At 39.3% G+C, this 17,926-nt stretch overlaps 2 protein-coding genes across 4 annotated transcripts in view; both read left to right on the top strand.

Moving 5' to 3' along the window:
- Positions 1-586: 586 nt before the first annotated feature.
- On the top strand, positions 587-3,603 carry LOC115564878 (uncharacterized). Its single transcript, XM_030389672.2, has 3 exons — positions 587-2,552; positions 2,617-2,787; positions 2,868-3,603. Exons 1-3 carry the CDS (start codon positions 869-871, stop codon positions 3,311-3,313), a joined length of 2,301 nt encoding a protein of 766 aa, XP_030245532.2. The 5' UTR covers positions 587-868; the 3' UTR covers positions 3,314-3,603.
- Positions 3,604-15,646: 12,043 nt separating this feature from the next.
- The window catches only part of RunxB (RUNX family transcription factor Runt related B), a 40,435-nt gene continuing 38,155 nt past the window's right edge, over positions 15,647-17,926 (top strand). The window contains exons 1-2 of one of the 3 annotated variants that reach the window (XM_089264295.1): positions 15,652-16,377; positions 16,591-16,725. The gene's annotated coding sequence lies outside the window, so the exon portion shown is untranslated. Of the gene's footprint in view, positions 16,726-17,926 lie in introns of all 3 variants that reach the window. The other 2 variants (XM_089264296.1, XM_089264294.1) reach the window with 2 other exon arrangements.

The following is a 17,926-nucleotide window of genomic DNA, read 5'->3' as shown; positions in this document are numbered from 1 at the left end:
TGACACGGCTCAATTCGCGCAATTTACGCCAGGTGGCGTTTAGTCGTTTAGTCGTTTACAGCACGCGTTGCTTTTAAGCTCATTTGGTTCTTGTATACATATTCATCGCGAACAACTAAAGTTCATAGTAAATATTCAATATTTCAAATATTTTGCTCGTTGCGAATTAAACAGAACATGAATAAATATTTAATTAGAGAAGTTTTGAATAGTTTCTATATATTACACACACACACACATATATGTATATATATATATTTGTTTTATTTATTTTGGTTCTCATTTTGGTCTTTTTTGGCTTAAATTCGTTAATAATTTCTATATAAAGTTAAAATTCAACTAAAAGTCGTTAATTTAAAGAGCCTAAAATAATATATTAGAAATATACTAATCTTATTTTCATTAATTTAAAAAGCCAAATAGAAAATGCCATATTAAAAAATACTGATCCTGTGATTTGGCGACTTTTAGCTGATTTTAGAAAATGTTAAGTATGTTAACGGCTCGATTCGATTTTCGATTAATTTATTGGTTATCATGTTACACAAAAAAGCACGTCTTCTGTTAGTTTAAATTAACCTGTGAACAAAGTAGGCTAGGTAATTTCCGTTTTGATGTATATATCTGATTTGTGTGAAAATACACGTCAATTGTCTCGAAATTCCAATATATTACATTTTGAACAAAGTTTGTCACAATTTCGTGCTATTGACCTGAAACACAGCGCAGGGCCATAGCACTTGACAAGGACTCGTGGTTGGCTCTGGAAGAGCCGTCAGAGGGCAACATCGCCGTACTCATCGAAGGGGATCTGAGTGTTTGTGGACACAGCAGCAGCTGCATTTGTTGATAGGTAAACGTAAGCACGATGAAATCAAGATGCGCTCCAACATGGGCATCAGTGGTGGCCACTGGCTCTATCAGTGAGCCGCTGCGGTTGCCCTGCGCTTTAGGGCCACCGTTACCGCCTCCAATGATGCTAATGCGACAGCCGAACTCAAAACGCAAGGGCAAGGCAATGGCATTGGCTAAATCAACTATGGCGCCTACACTATCATCAATTTCTATAAGATCTTCCAGACCCGCGCCGAAACCTTCAGCTGCACACACTCCAGCATCATCCATGGCTCCAGCTGCAAACGAACGATTTAACAGGCGTCCCACTGCCGCGGCACCGAATCCCCGACTATTGGCTCCAAAAATGTCGCAGAAAGCCGCAGCAGCAGCCCTGTTAGCAGGAAAAGCTTTGTCCAATCCTAAGCAGCCAGCCGGAGCAAAAGGATCTAAAGGACCAGGAGAACCAAAAGGTCTTGTAAATTCAACTGGGCCTCTCAGACCAGACGGCCCAGCAAAAGCAGTGGGGACGGCAGGAGCGGCTAGATCGTTAGGACCGGCAAGAAAATCAGGACCGGCAGGGCCTTCAGGACAGTCAGGACCAGCAAAAGCGGTACCATCGGTCAAACCATCAGGACTGGCGAAGCCGTCAGGACCGGCGAAGCCGTCAGGACCGGCAAAGCCGTCAGGACCGGCAAAGTCGTCAGGACCGGCAAAGCCGTCAGGACCGGCAAAGCCGTCAGGACCGGCGAAGCCTTCAGGACCGGCTAAGTCGTCAGGACCGGCGAAGCCGTCAGGACCGTCAGCACCGTCAGAAGTGGCAGGATCGGCAAAGCCGACAGGACCAGTGGCACCGTCCGGAGCGGCTGTATTGACAGGACCAACAGGTCCAGTAGCGCCAGTGGAGCCAACCAAATCAGAAGGTTCTACAGGGCCCGTCGGGCCAGCCGGCTCAGCCGAGCCAGCTGGTGCAACAGGACCAGCAGAGCCAGCAGTAAGAACTGCCTATTGCCAGCCCAATTGCGTGTCAGGTCCCGACAAGAGCACAAATACTAGCACGAAAACGAACACAAACACGAGCACAAACACGAGCACGAGCACTCTTACGGCCACCCAAGAGTTTCGACGTGCGTTTCACAATCTGTATCCGCGGCAGCCGGCTTCGCATGCCGACCATCGCCACCACAGCCACAACCACTCGTCGAGCGGAGGCTTTCGGCCACGACGTCATCATCACGAATTTCGCGGGCGTCCGAATTATCTGTATGGCCCGGGGCCAGTGCATCCATTCTGCCCGACGCCGATCAATTACCAGCCAGGCGGCAGCAGGCACATGATGAACTACATGGTCAATGGCTACGGTGGCCATCTGGAGAATCACATGATACCCAATTACTATACACCCATGACCTTTGAACAGCAAATGGCCCAGCAATCGCAAGTAAACGGCTACTGGGATGCCTACCAGAACCATTACAGGCCCTCAATGCCGGCCATACCCGAGGAGCCACTCCCAATGCCGCCTAACGCCTATAAGCTACCCGATCCAATGCTTGATGATGAGGCTTTGCTCGCGCCACCATATCGTATCCGTTGTCAGGTGGTATACCCGCAAGCTGGCTACGAGCTGGCCGAATGGCAGCCGGTGTGCGAGTCACGTCAGGTGTGGGAGCCGCTGGATTTCAATCATCGCTATCTAGATCCGAGTAGTCCCTGCCGTAAGTATCTGAGCAGCTGACAAATCTCCCCACTCGGACTCAACTGCTTATCGTTCACTTGCAGCGCCAGCTCCACCTGGTTTTGAGCACATCGCCATCGGCAAACGGTCGTTGTCCAGGCGCTCGCGCCATCTGCTGGGCGAGCAGATATCGTATAAGCTAGATCCAGGCTATAAGACGCCAATACCCATGGAGATGCCAGATCGCGAGCTGCGCGAGTATTTGCATTTCATCGGTAAGCTTGCAAACAGAACTCAATCTCTCCCTCTCTCTCTCTCTCTCGTTCTCTCTCTATAAATATATCAATTTCTATAGGGAATCACGATACCCATTTGTCAAATCGTCAGTCCCAGCTGCGCGTGATCAATGGCGCAACCGGCGACGGTTACTATGTGCGGCTGGCCTCTAAGGTAGCTCCCAACGTACCCAAGGTGGTGGAGCCACCCAAGTATCAGTCCGTATATCAACCCAATGTCTCATATTGGGATCTGTTGGGACGCAATCAACACAAAGCCAAGGATGACCAAAAAATGAACGAAGAACCGATCCAAGAGCCTCAACCGCAGATCTACAATGAGATGCCACCAATGGACAACAATCAGAACGTGTATGCGGAGCAACTGCCCCACAAGGCTGATTCATCATCCTGTGACAATGTCCGCCCAATGGTCAATCCGGATCGTATACAGTTCGGCACCGTCACACCTGAAATGGCCGGCTTGATGGACGACTACACATTCAATGATGTTCAGATGTTCTAAGATGTTCTTGTTCGGGTAACTCTCCATAAGTAGGCTCGATTTCAGTTCGGTGGTCTCGCTTTCATTTTATGGGGTGCGCGAGGGACTTTCAATCAACTAAATTCTTTTGAAAAGGCCAATTTTGAGGCTTTTATATTTTTTTTTTCTGTTATTTTTGCATTTTATAGGACGATTCTTAATAAACGCCACCAGATGCGGAAGAATTGAAATGAATCTCAGTTTACCAAAATATTAATGATGTTTGAATGAATAATGAATAAATCCCTGTTAATTTTTTTGGTAATTGCTAACGATATTATTTTCGATTCGAGGTCTGATACTATATATACTATACAGATGATGTATAGACATGGATGCTGGGGAATTACAGAGAAAAGGGTGCAATAATAAGGACATAACAGTTAAAGCAGATAGAAAGGGCAACATCTTGAAGGTTAATGTGGGGCATGTGGGCATTTTTAGACTTCCTGATTTCCTGATGGTATTTAGCATAACTCTTGATAAGAACTTTCTCAAAGAAATTTTCTATTTCAGTGTTGTAATCTACATAGATTAATCAGCATATGTGTGCATGCATGCATGTATGTGTGTATACATATTAAAAGTTAGTTCGAATACGTGTCAAGACATGTGAACTTTGGGTGGGGGAGAGGTTTACGTGTTCTTTGTTTACTGGAAATTCTCTTTTTCTTTAGCTGAAAGCTTTGGCATTAATTTCAATGTGCAATTAAAATAAAAGCTTGCAAAATATTTGCAGGAAGCGTGAGTAAAAAGGATGAGAGACAGACAGACAGAGAGAGAGAGAGAGAGAGAGAGAGAGAGAGAGAGAGAGAGAGAGAGAGAGAGAGAGAGAGAGAGATCTATATACCATATATGTAGTATATAGTATGCGTGCTTAAAGTCGCTCGAAATGCGTTTTTATTTAATTACACACAGAGCAGAAGCAGTCATTTAAAGAGAGCGAGAGCGAGAGAGATAGCGAACACAAAGGACATTTGTAGCATACATACATATATGAAATGAAATAAATTAAAATAAGTGTCGAAGCAAAGGCAGCAAAAAGGATTAAAGGACTAGCTGTAGGACAGCAGCAGCAAGGCATATGCGGAGTTCACATGATACGCATAAGATTACTACACACACACACTCACACACACACACACACACACACACACACACAGTTGGACTGGCTCTCTAATGTGTATGCATTTGTAAAGTTCGAGTATCCTTTTATTTTTTTTTTATTTTTAATTTTTGTTGTCTTGTTTTTTGTTTTGTTTTATTGTTGCTTGTTGTTGTTTTGTTTTTATGTTTTTTTGCTTTTTGCCAAGGCAACTCGAAGACAGAGCAAAAACAAAGTTAAGTTGAGTGCGGGCTAAGTGGGCGTTCGTTGTGGGCGGGACTGGACAGCCGGAGCGAAAGAGCGTGTGTCTCTCGGGTCGGGTCGGGTCGGGCCGGAGCAAAGACAAATTCATGTTGCATTTGTAGCTTAAGGATATTATTGTAGCATCCTTTGTGTCCAAAGCTTTTTGTTTTACTTTTTGCATACTTTATGCTCGCCTTTTTGTTGTTGCTCTTCTTCTTGTTGTTGTTGTCTTGTTTCAAAGTCTTTCACAAAAAAAGCGAAAAAAAAGGAAGCGAGAGCGAGACAGAACTATTGAAGGGAAAAGGACGAGCGCAGCGAACAGAGGCGAACACTAAAAAATCATGCAAGATATACGAAAGTGCTGCTCCCTGTTTTTGTTTCTCTGAATCGAACTGCAAATACGCTACAGTGATATATGAAATGAAATATTTCATTGCAGCTATACGAAACAGTGACGAGTTTTTCGCTGAATCGCTGTATAGAATAAATGCAACAAATGAAATTGATATTCAATATATGATATATCAAGATATATCAATTATAGTATAGTAAAGTATAGTATTTAATATATTATATATCTTCATACATCAATTATATAGTATAGCAGAGTCGATTGCCGATAATTCGATTATTAGTATTTTTTTTTTTTCGATTTACATAGAAAGTATTTATACAGTGGTTAACAGCTTTTTTCCACCAGCACCTCAAAAAAAGTTTGTTGTTTAATAAAATCTAAACTATGGGGAAAATCGAACAAATTTAAGCGCGGGCTGTTAATGTGATGTTTTAAGGAATACAAATTTAATTCATTTATTTTTTAAATATTTTTCCAATATTTAATAATGCCTAAAAACTAAATGAGACCAAAACAAAATTATTAAAGCAAAGTTTTTTTTAAATAAAAAAAAATTAATACAGTCGAATCTCGATAATTTGTATATATATATAAATATATATATGGATTAATATATATTTCTTTTATTTCTAAATTATTTGTTTATGCTTCAGATTTATGGAAAATAGAATCACAACTATCAAATATATAAAAAGTACAATTTTTAAGTTTTCTTAGAACGTCGCTAAATGCTTTACTCTAAGGTATTCAGTTAGAGTATTCTATGAGCCATGGGATCAACCATACACACACACACACACACACACACACATGAGACAAATATATATGCATAATGCATGTGGGCATGTAAATGCAAAATAAGATTGCGTTGCCCAAGTGTGGCCGGCTGGCATCCTGCCATTCTGGTGTATCCTGCGCGCTTTGTATCCATCAGCGAATGGAGCTGAGGCTTTTGAGAAATGTGCGAGTTTTAGATTTATTTCTAGTTAAGCACAACAGCAACAACAACAACGACAACAGCAAAGAGATTCAGAAGCAGAATAAAACAAAAAGGAAGCCAACTTCCAGCTCCTGCCCAGCCAGCAGAAAGAACTTTATTTTAATTTTAACTGCGGGCGCTTGTAATGCAAAGTAGTAAACCTCTCTAGAGCCGTCCCCTCACCCCTCCCTCCCTAAAGAAAATACGAGAATACAAAATAAAAAGGGCTATGCACCGAAAAGTTTTACGAATGCCCCAACCGGTCTGTCACACAGCCCTAAAACTTTGGTTGCCATTTGGGTCGCCGTCGCCGCCTTATGACGCAGGTGCTGACGTTCGATTGGCAGCAGAATTGTGGGCATTGTCCTGTAACGCGCACTGTTGTGCTGTGTGCCGAGTCCGGCTCGTTAATGGGCTTGCCGCACTTTACAAATTGGCTCAATTGCAAGTTTATGCAATGCCCGGACGACGTACGCCGGGACGGGCCGTGGCGGGGCGGTGCGGTAGCCACCCTCTCCAGTTGTACAGTTTGGTATTGTTGCTAAAACTAATGCCGCCATATGTGACCAGGACGACGACGACGACGACGACGACGGCTCGTTATCCTTTCTGATTGCGTCGGCATGGCGTTTTCATTTTATTTCTATTTCTATTTCGTTTTCGTTTACGTTCTTTTTTTTGCCATTGTTATGGGTATCATGGAAAAAATTGTATTACACCTCAATAACAACACCAGGACATGACAATAAGTGAGTCCTTTTGAGCGCGTTATTGGTATAGCCAGCCCCCGGCTCCTGCCCCATCCCCATCCCCGTCCCCATCCCCCAGCTCCGGCCGGTCTCTGTTGCTAAGTATGTGTGACAAGTGATGCGTGTTTTGTTGCGGGCAGCGTCCGTCGCTGGCTCCTTAAGTGCTGTTATTCGTTTTCGCATATGATGTCCCTTTATTTGTATTTTTTTTGCGAACAACGAAACAGGATGGCAGTGAGTCCCGGATCCATGGCACGTAGGCTGGCCATTCCACGTGGTGCCCACGCACGACGCGCTCAGCTCATTTTTTTTCATGCTTAATTGAATGGGTCAGTCATGGACATGCCAATGGAGCTATGTATGTTCTGTGAGCTGTCCAGACTCCTGTCCGCCACAGTCGCATTGTCCTTGCCCGCATGGCTGCCGGCAGCGTCGGCCCGGAAATGTTCAATTCAATTTTTTCGCCTCTTCTTTCGCACCGTCTCTGTATGTGTGTGTGTGTGTGTGTGTGTGTGTGTGTGTGTGTGTGTGTTGTGCAATGTCTTTCGAACCACTGTGAGAGCGTCGTGCGGTTATAACATATCGAGCACGTTTTCCCCCCGCTCCCACCACATCGCTTTCAACTGTTTTTTCTCACTTTGTTTTTTTGACTCCTTGGTCATTATTTACGTTATCGTTATCTGGTGCCCTGTTCACTCACTTAGTCACTTATTATTGTCCTTATCCTTAACCTTATAGCTATGCTTGCTGTCGTCATTGGCTGCCTTTAGCCGTATCACATGGTTGTATGTGCGTGTGTGTGTGTGAGTGTGTGGCCATTAAGGCAAGTACGGCCTTTAACTATGCACTGCACGCAATGCACGAGTCAACAAACTTTTTACTTTTCAACTAAAGTTCTCTTTCATTTTCTTCTTTATGATTTATTAGAGCGGTTTTTTTTTTGTTTATATTATTTATTATTCCATTGAAAGTGTAAATGGATTATTGCCTTTGGACAGTTCACGGCAAAAACTAAGCTTTGGATTGATTAAGTCAATGCGAATCAACTACTATTTAAGACTATTTAAGGTTCTTCTATTCTTCTTCTGTATTCTATTTAAGGTTCTGAAAAAACTTGCTTTGAGTTGGTGCAGATGTAAACAAAAAATATATTGTATATATGAATATCGATGTCTGCTGTAGCAAAATGATGAGAGAAGAATCAATAAGTAAAGATACCTACCTGAAGATACATAGATACATAGATATCCATGTATCCATGTATCTATATAGATACATAGTTGCATAGATACATAGATACATAGATGCATAGATACATAGATACATAGATATATAGATGCATAGATACATAGATACATAGGTACATAGATACATAGATACATAGATACATAGATACATAGATACATAGATATATAGATACATAGATATATAGATACATAGATACATAGATACATAGGTACATAGATACATAGATACATAGATACATAGATACATAGATATAGATACATAGATATATAGATACATAGATACATAGATACATAGATACATAGATACATAGATACATAGATACATAGATACATAGATATATAGATACATAGATATATAGATACATAGATACATAGATACATAGGTACATAGATACATAGATACATAGATACATAGATATATAGATACATAGATATATAGATACATAGATACATAGATACATAGATACATAGATACATAGATACATAGATACATAGATACATAGATACATAGATACATAGATACATAGATACATAGATACATAGATACATAGATACATAGATACATAGATACATAGATACATAGATACGTAGATACATAGATACATAGATACATAGATACATAGATACATAGATACATAGATACATAGATACATAGATACATAGATACATAGATACATATGTATATACATAGATACATATATACATAGATACATAGATACATTAATTCATTAATTTGTCAGATATATGTATACCAAGGGCTGGTTTCTTAACTATTCACGGCAACAGTTCAACCCTCTCGATAAAGTGCATTGCAAATTGTAAATTGTAAATTGTAAATTTTATGGTCTGCTCTGTAATTCAATCAGTTCCAAGGATATCAATTGCATGCCGATTTGGCTGTCGTTTGGCTTGTAAGACTTTACCGAAATCAAAACATAGACTTCAAATATAGCTCTTCTACTCGTTTTTTTTTTCAAAAATTTTAACTTGTCTCGATTGAGATTCCCGCGACAGATGTTAAAGGCCTTTTCTGATGTAAATAAGATTGTTATAATGCCCTGCAAATTGATGGCAGAGGGTATGCTGGGCTTCTAGTGAATGATGTGCTGCAATAGTCTAAGAATGAGCTTCATATACGATATCAAATGATGCCAGCATCAAAAACGCAAAAAAAAGCAGATCCAGAACATATACAGATAAAAAGTTTAAGATAAAGTTATAAGGCTTTTGTTAGACGGCGCGGTATCCGCAAGTCGAGCTCTACTCACTTATGCATATTTTCGGCTTTGTTTTTTGTTTCTGTATTTATTTGAGCCACCCTCACGTGCCAGTCATAAGCCTTGAGGAAAAGGCCAAACGTTAAACGTCAGCGATTACACACATGGGAGCTGTAAACCGCGTTTTATGATTTGTTTTCATTGATCAAAGGCAATTTCGCCTCTTCTGTTCTTTATTTTTTTACACGAAGTCATATAGAGGATTTTGCGAAATATCTGCGAGCAACCCTCATAAGTAGTTTCGCATCGTAGCTGCGTGGAGACTTCACTGTTGTCATTGGGCTTACGAGTCGCGTATAATCCATTAAACGGTTCTTTACCATTTTTATACTGATGCGACCAAATTGATTATAATTTTTTACAAGCCCCCCCCAAGCATGGAATATGTGTTATATGAAAGTATACTATATGTAGTTGAATACAATTATAATATAGCTGAGAGGAGAGTTTTTATATCGAATTTACATATATCTATAATTATTATCTATACATATATAAATCTATAATTATTATCTATATATATACTACGACTAAATAACATGAGTATATTTATATATTTGCAAGTGATGCATGAGGGTCTAACATCATATTTGTCTTTCTAACTACCCCTATAACTACATATATATCTTTATATTCCTACATCTTTATCTATGTCCATATATATATTAGTCTCCATAGCACTATAGCATTACGTCTTTATGTTCTATGATCTACGCGAAGTTATATGTTCGTATATCTAATATCTCTATATCTCAATATCTCTATATCCCCATATCTCTATATCTGTATGTGTCTATATCTATCTCCAAATCTTTATATCTCTATATCTGTATGTGCCTATATCTCTATATCTTAATATCTCCATATCTCTATATCTCTATATCTCTATATCTCTATATCTCGATATCTCTATATCTCTATATCTCTATATCTCTATATCTCTATATCTCTATCTTTCTATATCTCTATATCTCTACATTTTTATATCTCTATATCTATATTTCCATATTTCTATATCTCTATATATATATATATCTTCATATCTCTACATCTTTATATCTTAATATCTATCTCCATATCTCAGTATCTCTACATCTTTATATCTTTATATTTCTATATATCTATATCTCTATGTGTCTATATCTCTATATCTCAATATCCCCATATCTCTATATCTCCATATCTCTATATCTCTATATATCTATATCTCTATATCTCTATATCTCTATATCTTTATATCTTTATATCTCTACATCTTTATATCTCAATATCTGTCTCCATATCTCCGTATCTCTATATATCAATATCTGTATGTGCCTATATCTCTATATCTCAATATCTCAATATCTCAATGTCTCTATATCTCTATATCTCTACATCTCTATATCTTTATATCTCTATATATCTATATCTCTATATCTCAATATCTCCATATCTCTATATCTCTATATCTCTATATCTCTATATCTCCATATCTCTATATCTCAATACCTCTATGTCTCAATATCTTCATATCTCAATATATATCTCCATATCTCAGTATCTCGTATATCACTACATCTCTATATCACTCATCTCTACATTTTTATATCTCTATATCTATATTTACATATTTCTATATCTCTACATTCCCATATCTTTATATACCTGCACCTCTACATCTTCAAGTCTACATATATCTATTTTTAGCCCACTGTTTTACATCTCTTCCAACGTGCCCAATCACGGCACATGCTTGCTCGAGTATTTTCTTGCACTTGAAGCGGGCTGACAAGGGTATTTGACACAAATTCGCGTAGTTTTTCAGTTTTGACACATGTCACTCAAAACACACTTGTACACACGCTCACACACACACACACGCACACACGTAAACACACACGCATTGTCGGTTGGTAGGTGTTATTGTTGAGTCTCTCTAACAAATGACTTGGCCCCGGCGTTTATTATTATCCCAACGGGCTTAAGGCCTCTCCTCCTGTCATACACACACACACACACAGATGCCAGCTAATAAATAATAAACGCTTCTCATACAACCTGTACAAACGAGGTTTTCCAGCAAATGCGAACACCCGACCACATCCCAGACTCACGGCCCACTCACACTTGGCGACCTGCCTTGTAGGCAACCCTTTTGCTCTCAGTGCAAGTGTGTGTGAGTGTGTGTGCGTGTACTGACGCCGCCGTCGTTGGCTACGCTGCGCGACTCTGAGGTTGAGGTTGACAAATGTGTCAGAATGCAAATCCGCAACAATTAAAAGAAAAATCAACACACAAAAGCTGCCAGAAGAGCCGTCAACAGCCGACAGCTTTTGTCGCTTGTCATCGCAGTTCTGCCCATTAATGTTCATATATACATATACATATATAAACATTTACAAGTGTGTGAGTGTGTGTGTGAGTGCCCCACCTGCTACTGCCAGCGCGACGAGTCGTTTACTTTTTACTGCCTCTTAAATTATTTGCACAAAATCTCAACGGCAAGGATTCTTTTGCTGCTTTTGTTTTTGCCTTGAGTGCAACACCAGTCAACAATTTGTAGTTGCTGTTGTTGTTGTTGTTGTTGCTCTTCTAGTTGTTGCTGTTGTTGTTGCTATCGTTGTTCTTGTTGTTTTTCTGATCATAATTGTTCTCGCCCATCGCCCATCGCCCATCGCCCATCGCCATGGCCATTCTCTTTGGGGTGTTTCTTCGCGGTTGTCACGCGACCCAGCCAAAGAAGAAAAAAAATAAAATAAAATAAATAAATAAAAATAAAAAACACTCACTTCACTCCCACTCGAGCCGCCTTCCATTTGTTTGTTTGGTTCTTCGTATTTGGGTTATGTTTTAATTGGCCCACCTCGAGACGTTCGTAACGAGGCCCACACTTTGGCCTGTGGTACACCAGTTTCCCACTTATCAATTGCTCTTTCTCTCTCACTCCCTCTCCCTCCCGCTCTCCCTCTCTCTCTTTCTCACTTTGCTCCTAATGATAAATACACAAATTCACATAAATTCATGCAGCCTTCGCTGGACTTTTTATAGGATTTAATGTTATGGCAATTTAATATTTTGCTTTGTATTCAAATTCATATTGTATGTAGTATATAAAGCACAATATATGTAGTCTAGTTATATGATATTCTCTTATAATATGTTATATATTTTAGTGGTCTCATTTGCAATATTTTGATTCCTAATTATTACGATTTTATCAGGAGAGATTAGATATTCTCAAGTTGATCTCTTATGGCGATTATTCATTTGGAAACAATAATTATGCTTAATTATGGTTTTAAGTCTCTATAATGTAAAATATATATTGTAATACTTTTCATTTCCGAAATGTATAATGTATGTATTTTTGAAGAAATTTCCACATGTAGAAATTTCTTTTAGAGTCCATAGAGAGTTTTCTCAGCCTTTTTCTTTGTATTATATCATACTGTATTTTATTTATTTATTTTTATTTTTTATTTGAATTATTTAAATAATTAATTTTTGTTTATATATTTTATTATTAGCTTTTTAACGCCCAAATAATAAATTCAACTTAATAATAAAAAATAATAATAATAAATTCTTAAAATATATTCTCTGTCTGCTCAGACTGAAATTAATATTAGAATTCATTCTCTCCTTTGCTTTTTTCATTTTCTATTCAAATATTTTGAGCCTATTTATGGATATCTGTGTTCAATAACGAATATATACTAAATTCCCATTTCCATTTTAAATGAGCATTTCCATAGAAGCTTGGAGTGAAGGGTATGGCTAGCAATTTATATTTTTGATTGGGAACAACAGCCGCTTTTATTTAGCCCCGTTCGTTCATCTGGGATCCTTTGAATGTACACGCAGATCCTTTTAGCAGTTTATTTCAAAGCATTTGCATTCATTCATTTCAAATTTCTTGGAAAGGAGCTCAGAGCTAAGATTTCACAGTTAAAGAGTCATATTTTTATTGATTGTCTGATTTTGCACAGGATTTTTTTTTTTTTTTTTTTATATTTTGCTTTGTCTTTTTAGAGTCAACCCATTTTAAAACATTGTTAAATGTGGAAAGAATTAAAAAAAATATGAAATTATCAATAAAAAATAAAATATATATGACAAATTTTTAGTTTTCATTGTCCCAATATGTAATTTTTAATTAACAAATGTTTTATTTTTTGTATTTTGTTCATTTGAAATGTTTTAGCTGTGATTAAAATTTAACAAAATATATTAAAAAAAAATACATATATGAATATACATTAAATGTATATATTATATAATGCATATATATAATGCAAAATGTAGAAATTAATATTATTTTCATGTTTGTGGCTTTTAGTATTCGTTTTTGATTTTTTTTTCCAATTGTATTTTGTACTCATTAATAATTATTTTTAAATTTTTATAGTTAATAATAATATTTTTATAATTCATTATATTTTTGTTTATTCACTGTAATAATTTTATTTTATATTTTTTTAGCATGTAATTTTTTACATTTTTTTTATATATTTATTTTATTGAGTTTTTATATTTATAGGTGAAACACGCAAATTTTGAATTAAGTAAATCTAATGTGAAATTAAAGAATTTAAAAAAAATAAATCAAAAATGTTTATAAAGTGATTAAAAAAAAAATTATAATAATAATAATAATAATAATAATATATGTACCTATAAATCAACATTATTTTCAGAATAAATTTTTATGGAACTTCGCCCACAGTTTTTCCGCATAATTTTCTTAAATGTTTAATATTTCTGTTTGATTTTCAGATATTTTTTTTGCTGTTAGACGTTGCATTGGCCGAGATCCGTTTCACATCTATTCGAAACTGACTCAGGATAGTGCCACCATTTTCGAATGCTTCAGCTGCTTGTCGGAGCGATGCGCCGGGTAATTGGGCGACGGCGCTCATTGGCCTGCGCGCAGCGCCGTTTGGTTGGCTAACGGGTCGGCTCTGGCAGCGTTTGGATTAGCATTTTGATATAGTAATCGACCGCAGCGTATAATAATTCTTGTGGTTTCATTATGCCAACCGCACACCCTTCGACATGTTTGCTGCGCAACCGCCGACTGACAATATATACAACCACCATTGACACCGGCACCACTGCCACCACTGCCACCAACTGCCTTCACCACCACCACCACCACCGACACTAGCCTCCCCCATCCTTGCAGCTTAGCGCTCGCGTCTTGTTGCTACATGTAGTAACCGCAAAATGTAGGAGGGTTGAACGGTTAATATGCCGACACGTCCCAAGAAAACTCCGCCCTGATGACAAAGAACAAAAAAAAAACACGAAAAATTCTCAACGAATCCACCTACTTTTGAATATGTGCGTGTGCGTGTGCGTGCGTGTGTATTGGTGAGAGGACGTCTTATGCTCATGTGGTTAGGCATTGCAATTTTTCACTCAAGTCGTCCAATTCGGCACCGAACAACCATTGGAGCACCTAGTTTCAGCTCCAGCAACAGCAGCAGAAGCAGAAAAAAAAAGCAAAAAGAAAAAAAAATTGCCTCGTCTTTGGCCGCAAATGGCAGCCGCAAGATTTTTACCGCTAGTTCTGGCACTCACTCTAACCCGCCCACACACTGGTGCGCCATCTCGCTCTGGCACGCTCGCTCCGCCGGCCATCTCACTCCGATTGGCTTCCCGTCTCACTTGGCCGGTCTGGCCGGCTCTGGCCTGGCTGGCTGACTGGCTATGCACATTCTCTGGTTAGCTAGAGGCTCGCCGCAAAGCCGCGCGCCGGTTTCAGTTTTTGGCCAACATCTCGGACTTGTAATTCTGAGGTTGAGCGCCGACTGAGCGGAGTTCAGGGAGTCGTCGATAGCGCCTTATTTACCACGCTGCGCGTTGAGATTCCTTCCTTTTTTTTCTCTTTGATTCTATTTTTTTTTTGTTTCTTCTACTTTGCTTTGAGTCGAAAGCGTCGAAAGACGTCGCAGCGCAATTCCAAGACGTCTTTTGGGGGTTGCTAGCGCCAAAGAGAAACAGCAGCAGCAACAGCAACAACAACAACAACAACAACAACAGCCTGAGCAAGAAAGAAAAATAACGATACCATAAGCGCTGCATAGAAAAATGAGTCAAGCAGGACGCAGCTTCCAGCTGCGAGATTCGACTCAATTTTTTTTTGTTGTTGCTCGCCTTGCTCTCGCTCTCCCAGCCCAGCCCAGCCCAGCCCAGGCTTCCAGCCGCTGTCCCTGGCTGGTCTCTAAGCAGCCAGCGAAGGTGTTGCGAGCGCCAAAATTGAGCGCTTTTTTTTACAGGAGTTTCTTTTTTTTCTTTTTGCAGCAGCAGCAGCAGCAGCACTTCCAGCATCAGCAGGAGTTGGGTGGGCCGGAGACGAGGTCGTTGAGGCTGTGTCGTTGGGGTACCAACTTGAAGACATCGTTGCGGCCTTTCTGCTTGTGGTGTAGTTGACGTTTTTGGTTTCGGTTTCGGTTTTTGGCGTGGCTTACGGTTCGTCAGTGGCGCTGCCGCAGCCGCAGCCGCCCGATGTTACCGTTGCTGCTGCCGCTGCTGCTGCTGCTGTCGACGCAGCGACGCTGACGGCAGCGACGGCAGCGACAGGCATTGCGATGCTGTTGCCAGTTGGCTGCGCTGCAGTCGCTGTTGGCGTCGCTGCTGGGACACCACAAGCAAAAACCACTGCTACTGGTTCTCGTGGTAAATGTTAAGCCAAGAAAAAGAATTATATACCCAACGCGGTTGCTTGAGAAACGCTAAAAGAGGCGGCACTCGCACTCCAAAAGGCGTTAGCATCCAGCATCCAGCATCTAGACATCTCTGCCGCTGCCGCTGCCGCTGCCGCTGCTACTGCGGCTGCTGCTACGTCCCGTTCTCGTTGTCGCCTTTTCGGCCCGGCCCCACCTCGCACTCTCCCGCGTCCTTGGCCGCCGTCGTGATTATGATGACGCGCCGCTGACTTCGCTGTCGGCGTCGCCAACCGCTCATAGTGGTCGCGTTCATGGTTACCGCAAAAAAATAGTTTAATATCTCCGTGTCGTTTGATTCGATCGCCAGCCAGCCAAAGCCGAGCCGAGCCGTTCTCCAAGTGCCACAAAAGCCGCACCAAAACTCAAGCTCAATTCACAGTCGGTTTTATTAATCAGTTGTACGCGCGCGTGTGTGTGACTGTGTGTGTCTGTGTGTGTGTGTGTATATCAGTGTGTGTGCATTTTAATGTGCGTGCGAGCGTGCGTGTGTGTGTGTGTACTCATCAAAATGTTATACCTTGAATATCATTGAAATATATATAAATATTAAATTACACGTTCATTTTTTTATTGTGCCCAATTGTGATATAGTTGAAGTCATATTCTCCATTTTTTTTTCATCATGTAAAATAAACAAAAAATATATAAAAAAAAAGCTTAGATTACTTGAAGAATTCAAAACTGAAATACGCCCTATTGGAATATACGTCTAGTGCCAGAAGAAATGTAAGCCAAATGAATATAATTTATCCCAAGTGAACATATGAAATAATTGAAATTGATCGGAAATGATCAAAGGAGTTGATCCCAAATGCATGCAGTCCATAAAGCAAAAACCTTAGGCTAAGATCAGTCAATCAGGCAGCAGCTCATGAGTTTTCATATATAAATATATCTGAGATTGTTTTTTTTAGCTCTAGCATGAGGAGAAAGGATTATGATCCATTCGTCCGTTCATATGTACTCGTAGGTTCCCTGGTCTCATCTATGGTATCAGATTTTCCTCACTAGGTGTGAAATTTGGGGATTATATATTTTATATTCCTTATATACGTTTATAGGAGACGTGGTATTCGAAAAGATCATCTCTATCATCTTAACGGGGAACATCGAAATTACCTTCTTCTTTTATCCTTGGCCCCCGTTAGGCATATGATGAGTTGCGATGCCTTAGACTCCTAGGAATCCAAAAACCAATTTGGCATTTTTAAAGCTCACAAAAAATTATATACAAATTTTTATGCTTCTGCAGGGTATTGGAACAACATTTCTTTTACAGCCTTACACTTAGTATTATCAAAAATTATATATCCACGTCGAGGGCGTGACAAATTGAAGAATGTTATTGCCGTTATTTCCATTAATTAAAATCTGTAAAAAGTTCGAAGATATATATTTATTCTGTATGCCAATTCCCTTCATCAATATTGTGAGTGTATATTATTTAGGAAAAACTCTCTGTCTATATTATTTAGGATAAACCATCTGTCTATATTATTTAGGAAAAACTCTCTGTCTATATTATTTAGGAAAAACTCTCTGTCTACTAACTCTTTTGGATTCATGGAGCTACGTAATTACCTTGTAATTTATATACAGAAGAATCCCGATATTTCGAAGTACCAAGAAGATGAGTTTTATTTTTTCGATTTACACTAAAATTCAAATTATCGAGAAAAATTGAGAGCGAATTTCTTTTAAGGGTATCGATTTTTGTTCTCAATTTATCGCGATTTTCGATTTACCGGGGTATTTATAATTACTTATTGCAACTGTACATATTTTCTTGTTAAGCCTTAGACCCCAAATTTGTCAGCTCTGTTACTGTAGACCCCAGAGAATTGGGTCCATACCTATTGGAACAGTGGCCAATTGGCAAAATCGTGCAATTCTACAGTTAGATTTTTTAACAAAAATATATATAAAT

Source organism: Drosophila navojoa, chromosome X (genome assembly GCF_054131105.1).
Source record: "Drosophila navojoa isolate 15081-1374.11 chromosome X, UAZ_NAV_1.0, whole genome shotgun sequence".
NCBI lineage: Eukaryota > Metazoa > Arthropoda > Insecta > Diptera > Drosophilidae > Drosophila > Drosophila navojoa.
Note: the sequence above shows the minus strand (reverse complement) of the source record. Positions and strands in the feature narration are given on the sequence as shown.

Bases quoted from the DNA above. Each gene is read 5' to 3' on its own strand.
- LOC115564878 (XM_030389672.2), top strand. From the start codon at position 869: ATGAAATCAAGATGCGCTCCAACATGGGCATCAGTGGTGGCCACTGGC. The intron at 2,553-2,616 runs GTAAGTATCTGA...GTTCACTTGCAG, and splicing joins AGATCCGAGTAGTCCCTGCC to CGCCAGCTCCACCTGGTTTT. The intron at 2,788-2,867 runs GTAAGCTTGCAA...CAATTTCTATAG, and splicing joins CGAGTATTTGCATTTCATCG to GGAATCACGATACCCATTTG.